At 33.7% G+C, this 20836-nt stretch overlaps 1 protein-coding gene across 1 annotated transcript in view; it reads left to right on the top strand.

The window, feature by feature from the left end:
- Robo1 (roundabout guidance receptor 1) overlaps positions 1-20836 on the top strand; it is a 1050317-nt gene that overhangs the window by 727584 nt on the left and 301897 nt on the right. Inside the window, exon 4 of the mRNA XM_048803857.1 lies at positions 2102-2428. Within this exon, the coding sequence (XP_048659814.1) occupies positions 2102-2428 (327 nt within the window). The remainder of the gene's footprint in view (positions 1-2101; positions 2429-20836) is intronic.

A 20836-nucleotide genomic window follows, 5' to 3' on the forward strand; every position in this document is an offset into this window, starting at 1 on the left:
AAAAAAAAAAAAAAAAAAAGATTAAATCTTTTAAAGTCTTTTAAAAAGTCTATAAGTCTTTTCAAGTCTTTTAAAAAGTATATCTGCATGATTTCATTTTTTGTTTTTTAATGGTACCAGGGATTGAACCACTGAGCCACATCCCCAGTCCTTTTTATTTTTTATTTTGAGACAGGGTCTCACTAAGTTGCTTAGGGCCTTGCTAAATTGCTGAGGATGAACTTGAATTTGGGATCCTCTTGCCTCAGCCTCCTGTTTGCTAGAATTATAGATGTGTGCCACTAAGCCAGGTTTACAGTGCATGATTCTTAAGCTGCAATGCATTCTGCTTTAGCTAGTTCTTTTGTGTTAGAATTTCATTTAGTTTTTCATTTATTCAACATTTATTTATTTATTTTGTGATATCAGGAAGCAAACCCAGGGCCTTGTATCTTCTGGGAAAGTGCTCTAACACTAAGCTATATCTCTGGTTCAACACACTTCCGAAGTACTGTAGTGTGCTCAGAACTGTGCCAGACATAAGAGAAAACCATGACCAAAATCAGACCCACAGATCTTACAGACTAGTGGGGAAACGACCATAGTGGAAGCCTCAGATAAATAGACTTAAATTATAATTCTGAATGTTGTTACCAAGTATACTTAAAGCGTCCTGCTTGGGTTTATAGAAACAAAATTTAGTTTTTGGGGAAAACTGGGGAAACAGAGATTTGAAAGAATTGTGGGTGTAAAGTAATATGAGTTCATTTGGAGCCCAGTGCCTGTGGCTGTCATAGGCCACAGGGTAGGAGGAAGCCCACTATGTCTGTGGAACCAGGATGACTGAGAGAAGGGAGCAGAGAAAGGAGTGGACAGGAAATCTGGAGAGTTTGATCAGGGAAGGAAAAGTCTGGCTCTTGTGGGTCTCCTTGAAGACTTAGGAGCAGTGAATTTATTCTAAGGGCCTCTGAAGTAGAGCAGGACTCAGATTGTGCTTGCACCTCAAAGTCTTCATCGGATCATATGGAAGTAAACTATTTCAATGACTTTCCCAAACCCTGGCAGGAGGGATAATAGTTGGATCTGGGATAGTAGCTGGCTGTAGAAATAGACATGAGTAGACTGAATTGAGAAAGTTTAGGAGGTATAGAGGTGGGGAAGGGAGGTGTCAGGCAGGCTTGCTTCTATTGTGCTTTCTTGAGTGAGTTTCGAACACCATTAAGAGCCAAGTTCAGGGCTCCATTTAATGAAGGCTTGGGCTGTTGAATTTGAGTAATTTACATATTTACGCTATACAAAGCATAAATAAGATAGGAGTTTTAAAAATATGAAACATGAATCCTGTTTGTGAGATTATAATATCATTGGAAAAATAAGGCACAAAGACAGGATATATTTAAATGACATATACATATAGACCTTCATTTCTTAAGTACTATTTAAGGTCCATAATGCAGCTCCTTACCTAGTATTCTTTTCCGTTAATATTGTATTTATTCATTTGAAGTCAATTATTTAATATTCAAATATTAATATAATAATGAAATAAATTTATTTATTAAAGCTGTGGGGAATATAATTATGTGTGTGTGTATATCTATATATATACACACAGATTTTATTATTTAGGAAGAGATAAGAATCTATATGAAAAAATTTTATTGTATTTGAATATAAATTTTCATTTGTGTACAGCATGTTTTGTTAGAGTCTTAATTGATGATAGTTAAAAGGAGATGCCAGGAAGCCATGGTATTATTTGTAATACTCAGGAAGCTGTTTAGCAGTTCCCTGACAGGTTTCTCTTCAAAAGCAGGCACTGTGCATGGTATAAACAATGTAATGGGCTCTGAGATGATTCATGGTCAGGGATTTGAACAGCAGACAGGATTTGTACAAGTGGAGTGTAAGCAAAAGAACTTTCTAAGTGGAGGGTCAAAAGAATTCAGGATTTGGAAGGTGCAGTCAAAGTGGATGCCAGAAGGATTAGTTAGCAGATAGGATAGGAAGGGTAGGTCAACATTAGGTAGTGTTTAAATAACAGTGTTAAAAACTTTTGATATAAGGCTTTTAACTGTTTTTGAGTGAAACAGGAAGATATTTTGTCAATTCTTTTTTGCAGGCTCCCGTCTTCGACAGGAAGATTTTCCACCTCGCATTGTTGAACACCCTTCTGACCTAATTGTCTCAAAAGGAGAACCTGCAACTCTGAACTGTAAAGCTGAAGGCCGCCCCACACCCACTATTGAATGGTACAAAGGCGGGGAGAGAGTGGAAACAGACAAAGATGACCCTCGCTCACACCGAATGTTGCTGCCAAGTGGATCTTTATTTTTCTTACGTATAGTACATGGACGAAAAAGTAGGCCTGATGAAGGGGTCTACGTGTGTGTGGCAAGGAATTACCTTGGAGAGGCTGTGAGCCACAATGCATCGCTGGAGGTGGCTAGTAAGTAAAATGGGCTTTCTGTGTTTGGCAGGGGGAGTGGCCAAGTAATGATAATGGCAATGAAAAATAGAGCATGTGCAATAAATAGGCTTTACTTGAGGACCCTCTGTACTTTTATATCTGGATGAAACCTAGTTTTCAAATTGTCTTTATTTCTTATCCTAGATAGTTATTCTAGCTAGACTGAGGTTTGCGCATGTAGTTGTTGAACCTTTTGACTTTCGATTTGGAACTCTTTTCTATTAACAATTTCACTGAATTTGTCTTATTCCCCTCCTTTGTTGCTTCTAAATATAGTGAATATCATAATGTGACTGCAAATAGAATAGTATAGGATTTTAAAAAGTTGTCTTCATTGGAAGAATTACTTTCAATTGTAATATAAGGTATGGTTTTACACAATATCTAATTCTTGGAAGTATATTATACTTCTCTTAATGCTAAATCTAGAAAAGATTTATAGGCTTTATACTTGGCTTCTATAGTGAAGTGTCAAAAATGGTGCATGTAATCCTCTAGTAGGTTATGCTAGAATATGTTGACTAATGATTAAATTGTTTTTAGAGTCTAAATGTTCATTTTATTTTAATAAGATTTGGACTTCTGTTATTTTCTATCCATATTCAAGAGGTAGCCAAAACATTTCATTTCCTTGAAAAATCCTGGTGTACATCTATGACAAAAATTGAGAATTTCCAGGCTGGGGTTGTGGCTCACTGATAGAGTGCTTGCCTAGCATGCATGAGGCACTGGGTTTGATCCCTAGCACCACATAAAAATAAACAAATAAAATAAAGGTATTGTGTTCATCTACAACTAAAAAAAAATCTTTAAAAAAATTGAGAATTTCTGCATAAGGATTGGAGAGACAGATGAAATTAAGCTTAGTTCCCTTAACCACATATATAACTGTATTCACAACTATGCATATATTTCTATGTTTTTCCAGATAAGTAATATTTTCATATGACTTATGTTTAACATTTTAATAATATAATCATTTTCATAGTCTCTAGCATTTTAATATAACTTGAATAAATAGAACCATAAATAATTATAAAATTGTAGACACAGAAAAGAATTTAGAGATAATTATTCCAGCTCAATTGTATTATTAATGTGGAATCAGCTCCAGAGTGCTTAAATGATTTGATCACCTTCACAAAGTTATGTAGTGCTTACATTGAGACAGAATGTCAAAAGTGTATGCTATGAACATAAAATATAATTAGAATAAAACAAAGTAACATTTTAAAGCATAGCAAAACTAATCATTCATATTTTTTCACTGTTTACTGGAAACCAGTATTTGCATTTCACTGTCTTATTGTATTGCCTTGACTCTCCCTGAAGTCTTAGAATGAACTCAGCAAGGTGTATGAACACTATCATCACAACAAAAAGATATTTTGCTTTTATTTTTATTTTTGTGAATCCCAACTTTAAATGTAGGTTTTCAAACAAAAGAAGTATAAGTGTTCAACTTATTTTTAAATAATATCTGTTTGATTCATCTTTCAATGTTAAGATTCTGGCACCTTTCTAACTTTTGGTCTATTTAAGCTTAATAATTCTTTGCAGGGATAAAATTAATTTAGCACTTGAAAACAAATTTAGAGAATCAGAAAAGCTAATACAAAACACGTAGGCCAGCTCCAATTTCTGGTAGGTAGGAAACTGAAAACCAGAGGGAAAACCAAAATGATTGTTCTCTGGAATCATAATTTCTAATAAATGAAGTGTGTATCAACAGGAGTAGCAAAAAGTCATCTGGTGTTTCTGGATTACTTTTTGCTCTACTCACATTCTTATCATTGTCTGGATTTTAAGAAGGAAGTTATAGGTTTGAACAGGTCTAAATGCTCACCTTCTAGATCTTCCTTTTTCAAAACACCTTTAGTTTCACTCCAATGATCAAGATGCCCTTCATGCATTGGGATTTAGACAGCCTTCTTTCCTGATCTGGCTTTTGTGTAGGTATTTTAAAGATACTATTAGTTTCCAGTTAAGTCCTTTCTAAGGTAGGCATTCCATTACCTTGAGAAGCCATTATGTGAAAAGCTGTTCATCCCCCTCAACAAATGTACAATCAGAATTGAAACCAGACACAAGATCATTATATCACTTCTACCAGCAAAATATTCAAAGACAGAGCCCCTTCATGCATAATTCACAAATTTTAGCATGATGTTCATCATTATGTCCTCAAAATGTTTTCCAGCTCTAGAGGAAAAAAATATTCTAATTTACTGATTAAACTTTTTTTTTTTCTTTTTAAAGACAAGGTGTTGATTAATTGCTTAGGGCCTTGCTAAATATCTGAGGCTGGCCTTGAATTTATGATCTTCTTACCTCAGCTTCCCAAATTGCTGAGATTATATGTGTGTGTCTCCACACTCAGCTAATTTACTGAATAAAATTTAATATAAAAACTTTAAAAATATTTGAACAGTAACAATCACTATATCTATAAAAGGAGAAAGCATAGATACTATAAATTTGTCAAGTAAAATTTAGTTAATTAGGGTAGTTTGATAACAAATATTCTTATTAAAGATAATAATAATTTGAGACCCTAAAAAACTTAAGGAGCATTTGTTTTGAATAATTTTTATGTTAGGTTAATTACAATGAATATAAAAATATTTTATTTGAATGAGACATGATTTGAAAATAAGTTTATGGGAAAAATAAATTACTCAGCCATTTAAAAGGATTTTGTGTCTTTAAAGTTTAGAAACTATTATTTAGTAAATGTATGCTTCAGTTTGCTACAAAAAGGTATGTAGTAATTGAATTCACTGTATTTCAGTTATTTATTTATTTGTTTATTTATTTATTTGTGGTGCTAGAGACTGAACCCTGGGTTGCTCTATCTCTGAACCCCATCCACAACCCTTTGTACTTTTGATTTTGAGAAGGGTCTTGCTTAGTTGCCCTGAGTGACCTTGAACTTGTGATCTTTCTGCCTAAATCTGAGAATGGAGGCATGAGCCACCATGCCTAGCTCAGTTATTTATTTTAAGAAACAAGTTCTGCTCATTCACCATCTTTAGAATGGTTTTGTCCTAAATCCAAAATTAGCCATTTGTATGCTTTGTTAATAAATACGATGGAAAGAAGGGGGAAGCATGGGTCATATTTCTATAAGATAAACCTGTAAAGTTTGGTTACAGTTTGGGTTTTATTTTTTCTTGGAGAAAAATATTTTTTTTAATATTTCCTTAGTTTAGGTACCAGAAGTTCACTGAGTACTATTCTTACTTTCCCCAAGGCTCAGACACAGGAAGACAAAGATTGCATCTAATTTTGTAGTGACGCTGTAGCCCCAAGTGATAGCATTAACAAAAGTGTCTTGAGGCAACGCAGGTTTCACAGTGCAGTTGTTGGTAATGCTTTTAAAAACATTTATCAGTGTTTTACTTGTGCTTAAACCAAGTTTTACAGCTGTAACAACAACTGGCTTGCTTGGTTCCTCATAATTGTCAGTCTCTCAAACTTTGAAAAAAAAAAAGATTATGGAATGCCATTTAAAACTCTCATTTCTATAGAGAAATGATAATATTCTTGCATATTATGTCTGTAGAGTTTATTTAAATGGGAACAATGCAGCTAGGGATTATATTTATTGGTTACCTTTAGTTTATTTTTATTTTCATTTACATTACATTTATAACCAGGGTTGACCTTCTTGCAGAGAATATTGGCTCGAATTTTGGTGCTTATTCTTACCATGTGGTAAAAACTGTGTTCCTTGTTCTTAAACATTGAATTGTGTTGCAGGTAAACTTATTTCACATTATTATAAAGTTTAAAAACATGACTGTTAAGATATGTTCAGAAACCTTTATTTCTAATATCTATACCTGGAAATTTTGGTTTGGGTTTTATAAAGGAAAAGAATCTCTCTAATCACAAATGTGTTTTTTTTAAATTATTTCTTCATTATTAGTTCTCTTTGCAAATGAAGAATGACATATTTTGATAGGGATATTTAATTATGTAATTTAGAAGACATTGCTGTTTAAAAGATTTAGGAAAACTCACTCTGGGGACTGGGGTTGTAGCTCAGTGGCTGAGTGCTTGCCTAGTATGCATAAGGCACTGGGTTCAATCCTCAGCACCACATAAAAAAATAATTCACTATGTGTCTAATTCAGTTTCAAACTTAGCTTTCCTTAAGGATCATGCAAATCAGTTTTTTTTTTAATTAGAGCATTATTGTTATACATAAAAAGCAATATTCTTGCTTATTTTGGATTATATATGTTGGAGAGTCTATGAAATGCTTATGAAAGTATCTTATTGATTTATTATCCTACATTGAATATCACCAATTATTAAGTTTATGTTATGCCTGGCACAGAATAATAGCACAGTTCTTTGATATAGCTTGTATTTAATAAGTAATTTGATCTTAGATAATTACATTGAATTTTAAGGAAAATTTATTTGAACCCTGACCTTCAAGCTTTCCATTGTAGACTGTGGCTCTCTAAGTCATCTGCTAAGCAGTGATACAGTCAACATATGGCTATTTGTATCCTAGTTAAGCTGTTTTCTCCTGAGAAAGAGAAATTCCCTTCAGAATAGGCAGACATCTGCTGGCCTTCTATGTAGCAAAACCATAGAAGAACTGTATTTCCTGGGGAAAAAAAAATCATTTTTGTTAATTAATCAAAGATTGTAGTTCTAGAATTTATTTACTGCAGTGCTCTTTTTCTTTTTTTTAGATCCTCAGTACTTTGAAGTAAAATGTTGTCTTTTGAAGGAATATTCTCTATTGCTTTCAATACATGATGACCTTTTTGTTGTTATAAAATGATGGTTCTCAAAGTGTTTTAGAATTTGTATTGTCCAATTTTCCTCACTTAGGTAAAATAAGAAAGTGAAATGAATATGTATGGTGAATACACACATTTACCTGGGTACAATACAATGTATTTTCAAAATCTAGTCCAGGGTAGATGGAAACTTTCCTCCTGGGAATGAAATGGTTCAGATGAGATGAGGTGAAAATGAAATATGTCATTATATTTTAAATTACCTGAATGATTGTGTGTGTGTGTGTGTGTGTGTGTGTTATCAGGACAGAATCATGGAAAAGAAGATCTGTTCAATATCATACAGCTGATCAGTGATGGCGTGAAAACCAGAACTCAAGTCTCCTCACTTGGGATAGACAAGAATCCCTGAGTTCTGTGGTGTTAACTCCAGAGCTTAGAAATAGCTATTTTGTGAAATGATATGGTTTTTGGTAATGTCAGAAAAGTCATATATACTTTATGTGTGTGTTCACATAAACAGGTACATGTTCTGTGATAAACTTTTCATCTTTGGAATTGACCTGGGTTTATATTTCATTTGTTAAAAATCCTTGTTTCCTTTACTTAATTTGTTTTACCTTAAAAAAAAGAAGAGGAAAAAATCTTGCCATTTTTAAACACTCTGACCAAATTCTAAAATATTTTTACATATCATATCTTTTTTTCCCATTATTCCAAAGAGAAGTATTAAAGAGTCATTTCAGGATTTTCATTTTCTTATACTTGTTTTTCCCAAATTGATTCATGATTAAATGAAATACTATATGTGTAATATGTTGCACATAGTTATAATTAATGTCTAAATATTGTTGTTTTTGCTAGTTTTTTTCTCCTTGCATCCACTGTGATCAGATAATAGAAAATTGAAGGATTATAAATAATCCTTTTATCTGAAGGAGCTGTGGATGCTTCTGATTTCAAAAATGCTATCAACCCTGGTTCAATTTTGAATTCAGAACTTATTTGATAAGATACAGAAATTTAAATGAAATGATTCAGTCATCAAATTGTCCTTAAATTAATTTCTAATTAAGTAAAGAGTGTGATGGATATGCTAAATTCCATTTTGGATGGAATTGATGGTATGGAAAAATTTCCCTTATTCATGAATACTCACTGTATAATGCAGGATGTGCAGATAGTTTGGACTGAAATCATTTATTTCAGGGACAAATTAACACATTCATTTTTATAATGTTTATAGTCAGGATGATATTCAGATTTTTAAAAATATTTTTTTTAGTTGTCGATGGACCTTTATTATTTATTTATTTATTTATATATGGTCCTGAGAATCAAACCCAGAGTCTCACCCATGCTAGGCAAGCACTCTTCCACTGAGCTATAGTAGTAGCCTGGCATTCAAATGTTTTAAAAAAATTTATGTATGTTCATTTAAGTGAAGAAGCCATTGATCAGAGTAGTCCTTTGTTAATGTTTTTATAACAAACTCTTAACATTTCTGTTAGGTTTAAACTATTTTATCATTTTAAGTGACTAAGAAACAAAAATCAGGAAAAAAATCATGAAATCTTAATTATGATATAAATGAGTAGCAGTCCATGGAGCCACTTGTCATATTCAAATATCAGTCTTAAGCTCTGTTATAAGTAAGTGTAGAATGTTATCTCTTCCAGCACATGTAGTGTGAATTGTGTATTTGCTGGGAAAAGCAAGAGCAAGAACAATATTTTTGGATATTGCATTAAGAGAAAAGAGTTTTTATTTTCTTTTGAAAGACTATACAAATTCTCCTTCACATTTTGGGGTTTTACCTTTCAAAGAGTAGTTGTGAAATATAAAAACAGAAACTCATTTTCTACAGTGCACATGGGAAATGACAGTGGCAATAGGCATAAATAGAAAGTTTGAGTTTTAATGGATTTTTCAATAGGAAAGGACAACTTTGCTGACCATGTCAATGTGTTAGAGGAAATACCGGTGTCGGAGAATGTACTATAGATTCTGGCAATTAATAATCATCAGATTATATTCCATTTTAAACTGCTCTTAAACAATAGATTGTAAGCTCAAGTGTTTTAGGTTGACTGTTTTTTTGGTGGTACTGGGGATTGAAGCCAGGGCCTTACTACTACTGAGGTATATCCCCAGCCTTTTTGAATTTTGAGACAAGGTCCCCCTAAGTTGCTGAAGCTGACCTCAAATTCAGGATCCTCCTGCCTCAACCATCCCAAGTAGGTGGGATTATGACGTGTACCACCATGCCTACCTTTGGTTAACTTCTTGGCTTACAATTTCTTATTGTTTTTTTTTTGTTGTTGTTGTTTCACATGCCTATAACAAATTTCAAGAAAGATCTTAGACTCAGATCACATTAGACATTTCCTTTCTTATGCCTAATCACAAATTAAAAATTATGATTAATTTACACAGAAAAATTTTATAAATAATTTCTAAAAATCATACTTTATTGCCAGAGTGATATATGTTCATTATACAACATTTTGTTTGTTTGTTTTGTGGTGCTGGGGTTTGAACCCAAGAACTTGTGCATACTAGGCACGTTGTTATGGGTTAGATGTAGTGTCCCCCAAAGGCTCACAGACGAGACAATGCAAGAAGGTTTGAAGGAGAAATGATTGGTTTATAGCCTTGACCTAATCAGTGAATTGATTCCTGATGGGATTAACTGGGTAGTAACTGGAGGGAGATGGGGTGTGGCTAGAGAAAGTGGCTCATTGGAGGTGGGGCTCTCAGGTATATATTTGTAATTAAGGAGTGGACTCTGTCTCTCTCTGTTCCCTAAACATCATGTGAGTTGCTTCCCTCCACAACACTCTTCCACCATGATGTTCTGCCTCATCTCAAGCCCTGAGGAATGTAACCTGCTAACTCTGGATTGAGACCTCTGAAACTATGAGCCCCCAAATAAACTTTTCCTCCTCTAATGTTGTTCTGGTTGGGTCTTTTTGTTACAGCAGTATAAAAGCTGACTACAAACACATATTCTTTACCAATGAGCTCCATCCCCATATAGAATATTTTCAAAATATATAACTATTTATTGTCTTTTAATACACAAGGGGTTGCTGCAGTTGAAGTTTTGGTGGCTATCCTTCTGGTTGTTTTTTTTTTTTTTCTTTTTCCCCATATGTGCCATGCTCAGAATGATCCAAAGAAGCAGATATTCTCAGTAGAATCCTTCTTTATCTTTTTTGTTTTTTTCTGTGGAGCTGAGGACCCAAAACAGGGATTGAGTATACCAGGTAAGTGCACTACCACAGAGCTATGGCCTCAGTTCTCAGTGTTTTGTTAATGACTAAAACAGGCATTGAAAATGTTGGAACACATATGACATAATCAGCTCTGTTACAGAGACTACATGGAAAAGCTTAGCTTTCCAGACTGGATGTTACAAGTCAGCAGCCGCCTACAGAATATCACTAGATCTACTATCTGGGAATAGATTCAATCCAGTAATCTTGGGGTTAAAGGTGACATATTCCATTATGAGTCTCATGAGCCAATACTTTTATTTTTTTTTTCAAAAACTAAATGATATTCATGCATGTTGAAAAGTACTAAGATGATTATTTCAACACTAGTTGATACTTAGATATAAAGCCCCTTGAGGCTTCCAGAAAATCAAATCAGTATTTTGTTATTTATGAGAAATTCTTGGCAGTGTCTCCTTGTATCAACAGTACTGTCTATAAAACCTAATAAAACAAAAAGGTGGATCTGGTTATCTCTCATATCTTATCATCAGGTCCCCTTTTCTCTTAATCCTAATTTATTTGTGATTTAATGCTAGAAGTCATTCTCATATGCATAGAGTAACTTGAGAAGAATTCATATTTGTTTTAATACTTGTATTTTGCTGATATGTTTATTTATTTAGAACATACTTAAATTTCTCAATATAATTAATTTCTACTGAAATGTAATTTAACTGAAGCTTTCATTATGTATCAATTAATTTTTTTTTAATCCATACTTGCTTAACCATAGATTTGTCAGGTTAGAATAGAACACTGCTGAATGTGTTTGCAGCATAAAAGTTCTTCTGTGTCTTTGTTATACAATACGGGCAACTTTTTAAAAATCATGTTTAAAAAAGAAGCTATGAAATAAAAATATGAAAGCTACTAAAATTTAGCCTGTTTTTACATGGAAGTTTTTCATAAATGATTTGTCTAAATCTTCTGTTTAGCTTATCTATTCAGTAGTGAATCAAAAACAAATGATATCAACCTTCAAAGACACTAGCATAGTTGGAAGAGGGACAAGTGTACTGAAAATAAGCAACTAACCATACAAATAAATACTTTCTGTTTAGTAGTGACAAGTACTGGGAAGGAATGAGATTAGAGTTGAGGACTAAGTTACAGGCGAATATTATCAAGATGGAGAGTTAAAAAATAATTTCAGAATAAATGAACAATACATTGAAAGAGTCATAGGAAAATGATGTAATTGTACATATTTGAAGAAATGAGAGATAGTAGATATCCCTTAGGCAATGATAGAGATGAGCTGATCTGATTTATATTTTAAAAGATCATCCTTGTGGTACATGAGTTATGTATAGACTGATTTGCGGAATGATTGGAGGAGGTCAATTTGGAGGCTATTACAGTATTTCAGGCATAAGTGATGATGGTTTGAAGCTGGTGGTAGTAATGGAGGTAAAGAAAAAAGGGACACTTAGATTTGGGGATTGAATATTTGATGAATTTTGGAGGACAAGATAGAAGTTGAGATTTTGCAAGAATTGCAATTATTGGTGATGACAAGGTCCACTAATGAATAAGGACAATATGATACATATAAAAAATGGAATAATACTCATAAAAAAGAAATGAAATCTGATCAATTGCACCAAGATGGATGGAACTAGATGTTCATATATTAAATGAAGTGAGTCCAAACACAAAAAGACAGGTGTCATATGATCTAGCTCATTTGTTGAAACTAAGAAAATCAATTTCATGGATGCAACAGTGAAATAGTATTCACTACATACTGGGAAGAATAGGGAGGCAGAAAGAAATTAAAGGGCACCAAAACAGACTTAGGAGAATTAGTTCTGGTTTTGTATAGCATAATAGGGTAACTTGTGGTTACAATGACCTATGATATATTTTTAAATATCTAAAAAATTGTACCCAGGTTTCCAACACATAGGAATGATTAATGTTTGATGAGATGGACATGCTTATTACCCTAATTTGATTATTATACATCGTGTGTGTGCAAAAATAATTATTGTACTGAACCTCATAAAAATATACAAATATTGTGTATCAAAAAATTGTATTATTACTATTGCAGTGCCAGCTTTCTACCACTGAGCTAGATACTCAGCCTGTCAAAAATAGTTTTAAAAACAATGCAGTCAGAAGATATTATTTTCCTGAGGTTTTCTTTTATTCAAAGTTCTGGAATATTTAAGTCTCTCTTCTGGGGATAACATGACTAAGAGAACTTAGCTGACTTCTAGTAATATGAAAGCCAAGTGAGTTATTTTTTAGGATCTAATATGTAGCTTGGGCTCTTCTTATCTAGCAACCCCTTCTGGGCAACATGTGACCCTAATGATTGGCTAATAGAAAAGGAAGAGGTTTAAATTTCTTGACTGATAAGGAAACAATTCCTGCGTTGTTTCCTAAAGGGGTTTTCCAGAGGAGCTTGACCTATTTTACAAATAGCAAATATAAATGCAAAATAGGACCTAGCAACCTTTTGGTGCTTTCTCCTTTTTTTTTCTGAATTTGGAATAAAAGACACCAAATAATTATTTTGTAAAGCAGTTGTTTTGCCTTCTTGTACTCTTCCAGTAATTTCTGCATTATATGTAAATCTGTTGTCATAGTGAAGTACAGTTATATTTAGTGAAGCAAATTTGATGAGAAATCAAAAGGAAATGAAAGCACAGTAATGCTTTAAATTTTACATTGTAATCTTAAACTGTGATGTGTAGTGGATGAAATAAAAAATGAAGGAAAAAATCAGTTAAAGTACGGTGTAAAAAGCCAGTAGTAATATGAATGATGCAATAATGAGGCAATATCAGGTTGAAAGAGAGGACACCTGTATGGATGGTTTGTTGTTCAGCAGTGCAGTGGCTGCAAGCTCAGGTGTGGGCAGGATTGATGGTGCTTCTGGCAGAAAGTAGAGCTTACTGTTCAAAATCTGCTTCATGGCAGCAGCATTAGCATCACCTTGAAGCACGTAAGAAATTTGGAATGTTGGATCTCATTCCAAGTGAATCAGACCCTGGATTTTAACAATATCTTAAGGTGATTCTTATACAGATTTGGTTGAGATGCACTGATGTACACTAGTAAATCAGGTTTCAGAGGGCATTTTGGAAACTGAAGTAGAATTTTAGTGTAATCAGTAACTGGAAGTCATAGACCTCTGGAATCTTAAACTGGAAGTCATAGACCTCTGTTGTTTCCTGAAAGCCAAATACACCCTGTTGGAATGTGAGCACTCTGTGGTAGATTTTTTGAGGGTAGCCCATTAAACACTGTTGGTAAAGGATTGTGGATTTATAAAGCCCTGAGGAGTTGGAAGGAGTGTAGGGTGGGTGGGACTTTGTAAGAGATAGGTAGGGACAGCAGATTAGGGGTAGAAATGGAGAGGCACACACAGAAAAGCATAAGTGAAATGGAGGAAGAGGAAGACAACTAAAGTAACAAAGGGGGATATGGGAAGAAAAATATAGAAGAACTTGATATGTTTGGGACAGTGGGGAAGGAAGACAGAGAGACAGAAAAAGGCAAGCCCAGCCCTGAGGAGATACAGATTGGGTAGGAATTCAGCTTAGGAGAGGAGAGAAATACATTTGCCCAGATAGAGAAAATATTTCCTCTGTATGAACACTTACAAAGAAGACTGAAATAAGTACAATTAGTGGGATGTTAAGCAGAATATAAAGTGTTCAAACCCTTATTAATATCCATATCACTGTTTATCAAGAAAAGTGATATAGGGAAATTATCTTAGGTGTTTTTAAGTAAACCTATGAAAGCCTACATTTACTTAGCTTAACCTAAAATTGAAATGCTGGAATCCCTTCTTTACTTTGCTAGGATAAGAACTATAAGAAAAATATACTTTATTAATAAGCACAGAACCATGCTGGAAGGGTCATTTGGAAGTCATTTAATCTGTCCCTTTGACTTTTAGTTTAAATTGTCTGAAGATAATTTGTTGTAGTAAAAGAGATTCAGAGTAAAAGATTATCTAGCCACTGTCATCAATATAACTTTTATGCACTAGTGTATGTTAACACAGAATTATTACTTTAATTTACTTAAGTCCTGTGCTGAAGCCTAATTCTTTCACTTTACATTCTAAGTGATAACAGAGAAAAACTATCCTTTATATGGCAGCTCATATGTTTGAAGGTCATTATTAGGGATCTAATTTTTAATAAAGTATATGTGATACTTAATTTAAGTTTTTGAGCATAATAAAGTAGTTTCTAATCTCAGTCTCTTAGTCTCCAAAGTAGAAATTGTAGCTTTAGTCACATTTTAAGTTACATCGTATTTAACCTCAGTTTAAATTGAAGTTTTAATAGTGCATATGACATTTTACATTTGTCAAGAGAAATAAAAGTTTATGATCAAGTTATTTAGTGTGCCTGAATAAAGGCATTTTTAATCTTACCTAGTCAATGATGGAGCAAAATTTAAAATAAAAGCCAGAAAGTTAAAAAGAAAATGAGAAAAGAAAACTCTCCCCTAAAAAGAGTTATACTGTATTAGTGTCTCCTCTTCTACCATCCTGTATACCTTCACCAGATAATACTTCACTCTGTGTAGATTGAGTCACATTAAGTTACTTTTTTAAAAAAAATCAGATTATTATCATAGTCGGACACCAGAAAAGTGGATTAGGAGCCTGCATTAGATGTGGAAGGCCATTTAGAATATTTTGATCATGTTCACTTAGCATTTGTCACAGTTTGCCCAAGTGGCCTCCCTTAGTTCTTAAATGAAAGTGTAGTGCAAGGTGCTATTTTATTAAACCTTTCTTTAGGGAATTCTTGAAAAACATGATTTATCATCGTTTCCTTTGGGATCTTCCTCTGGGAAGAAAGCAGAGATGAACCAAATCTGATGGGAGAAAGGACATAGTTATATGGCCAGTGGATTGAGAACCTGTGGACAGTTACCTTTCTCCCTATAACTCTCTGCATTTGCCTAAATCCCCCAAAGAACCTTAAAATTCTGTGTTTACTCTGTAACACTGATGGGCAATACAGTCAATTCCTCAACATTTTTCTCTTTCTTTCCTTTTTTATTTTTTAAAAATTAATTACCACTTAGGTCTCTGTATTCTTTTTTATGAAATGGATTCTCTGAGGACCAGATTGGTTATAATTTTTAAGGCCTCCCTCAGAATTTTAGTCATCAGCTCCAGTTGAATAATAATACATTTCTTATGACCTTTTCTATGACAATTTTTATTTTGTTTTAGTAAAATGGGTTTTTATAATCCTCTCTAATGGCTCTTATTTACAGAAGATGTTATGGGAACTCTTCATAGGTAGATACAACTGATTCTGTCATTAAATTAAACATCGTTTCCAAGAAACTCAATAAATGTTCATTTAGCATAGCCCTATGGCTTTGCTGAAGTGATTTAACCTCTCTGTATAATGTTTATTCCATTGACCTCATGGAGGTGTGGGAATATGCTATCATTTGAACATGGACTTTCCCTCAAAGTTGCAGGTATTAAATGTTTGTTTCTCAGTCTGTAGCACTATTGGGATGTGGTGGAACCTTTAAGAGGTGGGGCCTAATGGAAGGAAGTTAGATTATTATGGGAGTGCCTTTGAAAAGGGTTTTGAGTCTTTTCCTCTTTCTCTCTTTACTTCCTGGCTGCCAGGGGGTAAACAGCTTCTTCTGCCATGTTGTACTGTGCTGCCAAGAGACTAAAGCAACAGACCAACAAACAGCAGGCTGAAACCTCTGAAACCATGAGCCAAAGTAAACCATTCCTTCTTTTAAGTTGTTATTTTTAAAGGTATTTTTTTGTGGTTATGGGAAGCTGTCTAACACAGAAGGACTATGAAAGTTGATGCATATAAATTGTCCCTGGCAGACAACACTCTCCATATGCAAGTGGTACCTGTTATACCGTATGCTATTTCCTATGCTACATACATTATTAAATTGGTTCTTTCCATATCTGTGATCCCAAAGAATATCTCTCATTATTTGAGGAAGGCAAATACTTAAAAAATAAATCCATATATGGTTACATTTTGAATGACCTTTCAGTTGCCAGGGTCAGTCATTTCTTCAAATATAAGTGGATTTAAAATTCATATAAAATATGTACCTTGTGAAACAGTACATATTTTTAATTTATCATTATAGACCCTGCCTTTTGTGACAAAATTTGGTTTTGATGGTTTGTAAAGCTATCATTACGGGTGTTGTTAGCATTGTAATAGTTCAATGGCCTTTTCTCAAAATATGTTTTGATGTAATATTTCTTTGGTCTGTTAAAAAACAATTTGGAAAATATATCTTTGAACTTTTTTTTTTTTCCTATTACCGGGGATTGAACTCAGGGGCACACAAATACTGAGCCACATTCCAGCCCTATTTTGTATTTTATTTAGAGACAGGATCTCACTGAGTTTCTTAGTGCCTCACTTTTGCTGAGGCTGGCTTTGAATTCACAATCATCCTGCCACAGCTTCCCAAATTGCTGGGATTACAGGTGTGTACTACCTCGCCCAGTTACATATTTAAACTTTTAAACTTACCTATTTTATGTAAGATTTCAGAGTCTAAAAAATTAACTGATGATGTGAAACACAAGTAGAAGATTTAAATTTTTGAGATTCCCACACTTCTGTGAACCAAAAATACTTTGGCTAGTCTGACTAGTTTCTGAGAAAACATTTTTGAATACCATTAATTTTTTGCCTTTTGTAGGAGGAATGTGCTTGCTTATGTGAGGAGTAGGGATGTGATTATCTTCCTCATTTTTTTTTTTTTTTTTTGAAGAATTTTAGAGTAAGAATAGGGTCTACTAATCTGTTTCCATTTTGGCTTCTGGGTATTTTTTTTTTTTTATCATTAGCATATTGAAGGACATGCTGGAATTCATTCAAGATTCCAAAGATAGGCAGTTCAAATATGGTGCTTCACCAAAACTTTGCCAAGAGATTAGCACTAGGTGGGCCTTTTCTCTCGTACCAATTCTGTTGCTTGTAATTGCCTTCACCTCAGCTTTCTAAACTTTGCCTTTTATAATGAATATTTTTTACCTCTTTCAAGCATTTGATATATATATTTGTGAAATATTTGCTTTCCCAGAATTTCATGGCACTCAGCTTTATCACATATATATTAGGTTTGCATGTAACCAAAGTGAAGCAATTTAACCAAATAGATATAAATTTGATTGTGGAAATAGACCATGCAAAGTATAGTGGCTCTATATAATTTTCCTCTTATTTATCTGCTGAGTCTTTCCTTACTGATAGCTAATTTGTTCAAGTATCTTGGGAATTTCCTTTTTTGTCTCTATGATCTACCATGGATGACCATACCTACCTCTTGGATTCATCAACCAACTTCATCTTAATTTACTTCTGGTCTCCTATCACTAGCCTGGATCTCAACAATCCGCTCCATTTGGAAATCATGGTGGCATCTCCAGGTCAAATCTTCAAAATGAGACTTCCATCTTATGTCTCATCTCTGCCTTTCCTCTGTTGCTTCCTGGCTATGAAAATAATACCACCAGTTGGCGCCCAAACCAGAACCCTGAGATGGATTCTTCCCTCCTTGTTTTTCATCTTTATACATCAGTTAACTAGATTTTGGTTGATTTTTTTTCCCCTTAAATTGCTTTAGAATCTTTCCATTTATCTCCATCTTCTTTGTTGTTCTAATTAGAATCACCATGATTTCTCACCTAGATAACTGTAATACTCCTAGTAGAAATCTTGCTTTGATTTTTCATCTTTCCCAAGCCAATATTATATGGTACAGTTTTCTATAGTAATGCTGGGCATTGGAGGATTTGCAGCTCCCAGTCAGCTATCAGATCAGCAGGGTAAATAACAGACTTTTCAGTATGCTCTGTTGCTAATCCAGTGATATTTGATAGGTTAAATGTATTAAATGCATTTTAAACTTGCAGTGCTTTCCATTTAAGATGGGTTTATCTGGACATAACCCCATCATAAGTTAAGAAGCATTTATACAACATTATATTACTTAACATAATAGTCTAACCATTATTAGCTCATATTATAAAATTTAATGTATCTTAAGTAGAGTGAAATCATGTCTTCAATTTCATAGTAGATAACAGATACTATGCATGAGTATTTAAAAAGAAAGATGTATTGATGTACATCAGTGGAAATAGGCATCATGCTTTCCTTAAATCAGAAAGAATTATTCATTAATATTTATAGTTAAATGTGTAGTATAATGGATTATCTCAATGTTTGTTTTAACAATCTAACATATACTGCTTATACATAAATTAACAGATTAAAATGTGCTAGTTTATCTTAAAACAAAACATTTTAATGGAAATATTTAAAATCTAAATATTTTTGGCAGATTTTTGTTACATATTTACAAATTTAAATATTTATTATGTTTAGAATACTCATTTTGCTTTTGCCTAAAGTAAGACATAAAGTCCAGAAACTAGAAAGTCAAATCCTCAGCACTGATATCTACTTCTGTGAGTCAGTTGGGCCATCTTCTAAACTACAATTGTTAGTCTTACTTAGGGCAAATAGGAAAGAAAGTTAATTTGGCCGAGATTTTTTTTTCAGTTTTAAAAGAAGTTTATTGATGCTAATGCTAGAAAACACACACACACATACTCAAAAAAAATTTGAGGGAATATTTTTAGATGCCTGTTGCAGATGCAGCTTCATTTTTGTTATGATTTAGATATGAGGTATCCCCCAAATGCTCATGTGTAAGACAGTGCAAGAAGGTTTAGAGGTGAAATGATTGGATTATGAAAGTCTTAACCTAATCAGTGGATTAATCCACTGATGGGGATTAACTGGGTGGTAACTGTAGGCCGGCAGCATGTGACTGAAGGAGGTGGGTCATTGGGGGCATGCCTTTGGGGTTTATATTTTGTCCCAGTGAGTGAACACTCTCTGCTTCCTGTCTCTGTCCTGAGCTGATTTCTTCCTCCATAGCTTCCACCATGTTCAACCTCATCAAAGGCCCAGAGCAGTGAGTTGGCTGTCTGTAAACTGAGACTTTTGAAACTGTGATCACCAAATAAATTTTTCCTCTTCTGCATTCTTCTTGTCAGGTCTTTTGGTCACAGTGATAGAAAAGCTGATTAAAACAAGCTCCTTCTTCCCCCACCCCATGTTTTAAGAATGTCAGATCCAAATATTCTGTAGTTTTTAAAAAATAGCATTGAGACATAGTTTATTCATGAAATTTTGGATGAAGAAAATATGAACAAAGGAATGCCTCTCTAACTTTGCCCTGGAATGTGACAATTACTGTGATAATTAACTCGATGTTATCATAGATTACTTTATCTTCTAAATAATTTATACTTCAGTTTGCTTTTGTCCTTTAAAATGTCAAGGCATGAAATTGATTAGGCATAATTGTACCTTTGATTAATATTTAATTCAACACTATTTTATAGCCCTAAGTGTACATGTGGCTATGTCACAATTTAGAATGTTGAGTGTACATAAGAAAACTTGATGTACTTGCTTTTTTTTATAATTCAAATTCACCATTTTTTAGAGCGGACATGGTATTATATAGTATGCATTATATAATATATATGTGAATGTATGTATGCATATATATTTATATATGTATAATTTCTTTTTTGGGTGATCACTATCACAATTGACTAGATTTAGAAAGCATTATTTTTCTCCAAACAGTTCATTCATATCTCCATAAAATACATATTCCCTGGGCTGGGGATATAGCCCACTTGATAGAATGCTTGCCTCCCATGCACCAGGCCTTGGGTTCGATCCCCAGCACCACAGGAAAAAATATATATATATATTCTATGATATATAACTCTAATAAATGAAAATATTAACCAATTTGAAAATATTGTTATAAATTCCACAGAAAATTTGACGGTTTTATTCATATATCACAGAGGAACTTGGTTAATCAGCACTTGATGAAAGCTGATGCTCCACTGATGCTTATGCAAGTGTTGGGGCCAAAGGACCTCCTGGTGAGACAGATTTCTTAGACAATTTGAGTTGATGAGCAGGAGAGAGGAGTAACCTTTTCTGGAATATGTGGCACCATCTCTTCTACTGCTTCACTCACATCTCTCTCTCTCTCTCACACACACACACACACACACACACACCATCAGCATTTTGATTTTGCACAAAGACAGGGGTATAATATAGAGGCATTGCGCACATCGGTCGTAGCTTGTTATCTATTCAGCATATCTTTCCAGTGATAACCTAGAATTCCTTGAACAGTTCTACAGCTGCAGGGAAGAGGAGAATATTATTCTCTTGCCATTTTAGCAGTAACTTGCCACAAACAAACAAACAAGCAGGGATGGGATCATATACCGTTGGTTTTCC

The sequence above is a fragment of the Marmota marmota genome, unplaced genomic scaffold (genome assembly GCF_001458135.2).
Source record: "Marmota marmota marmota unplaced genomic scaffold, marMar, whole genome shotgun sequence".
NCBI classification, from domain to species: domain Eukaryota; kingdom Metazoa; phylum Chordata; class Mammalia; order Rodentia; family Sciuridae; genus Marmota; species Marmota marmota.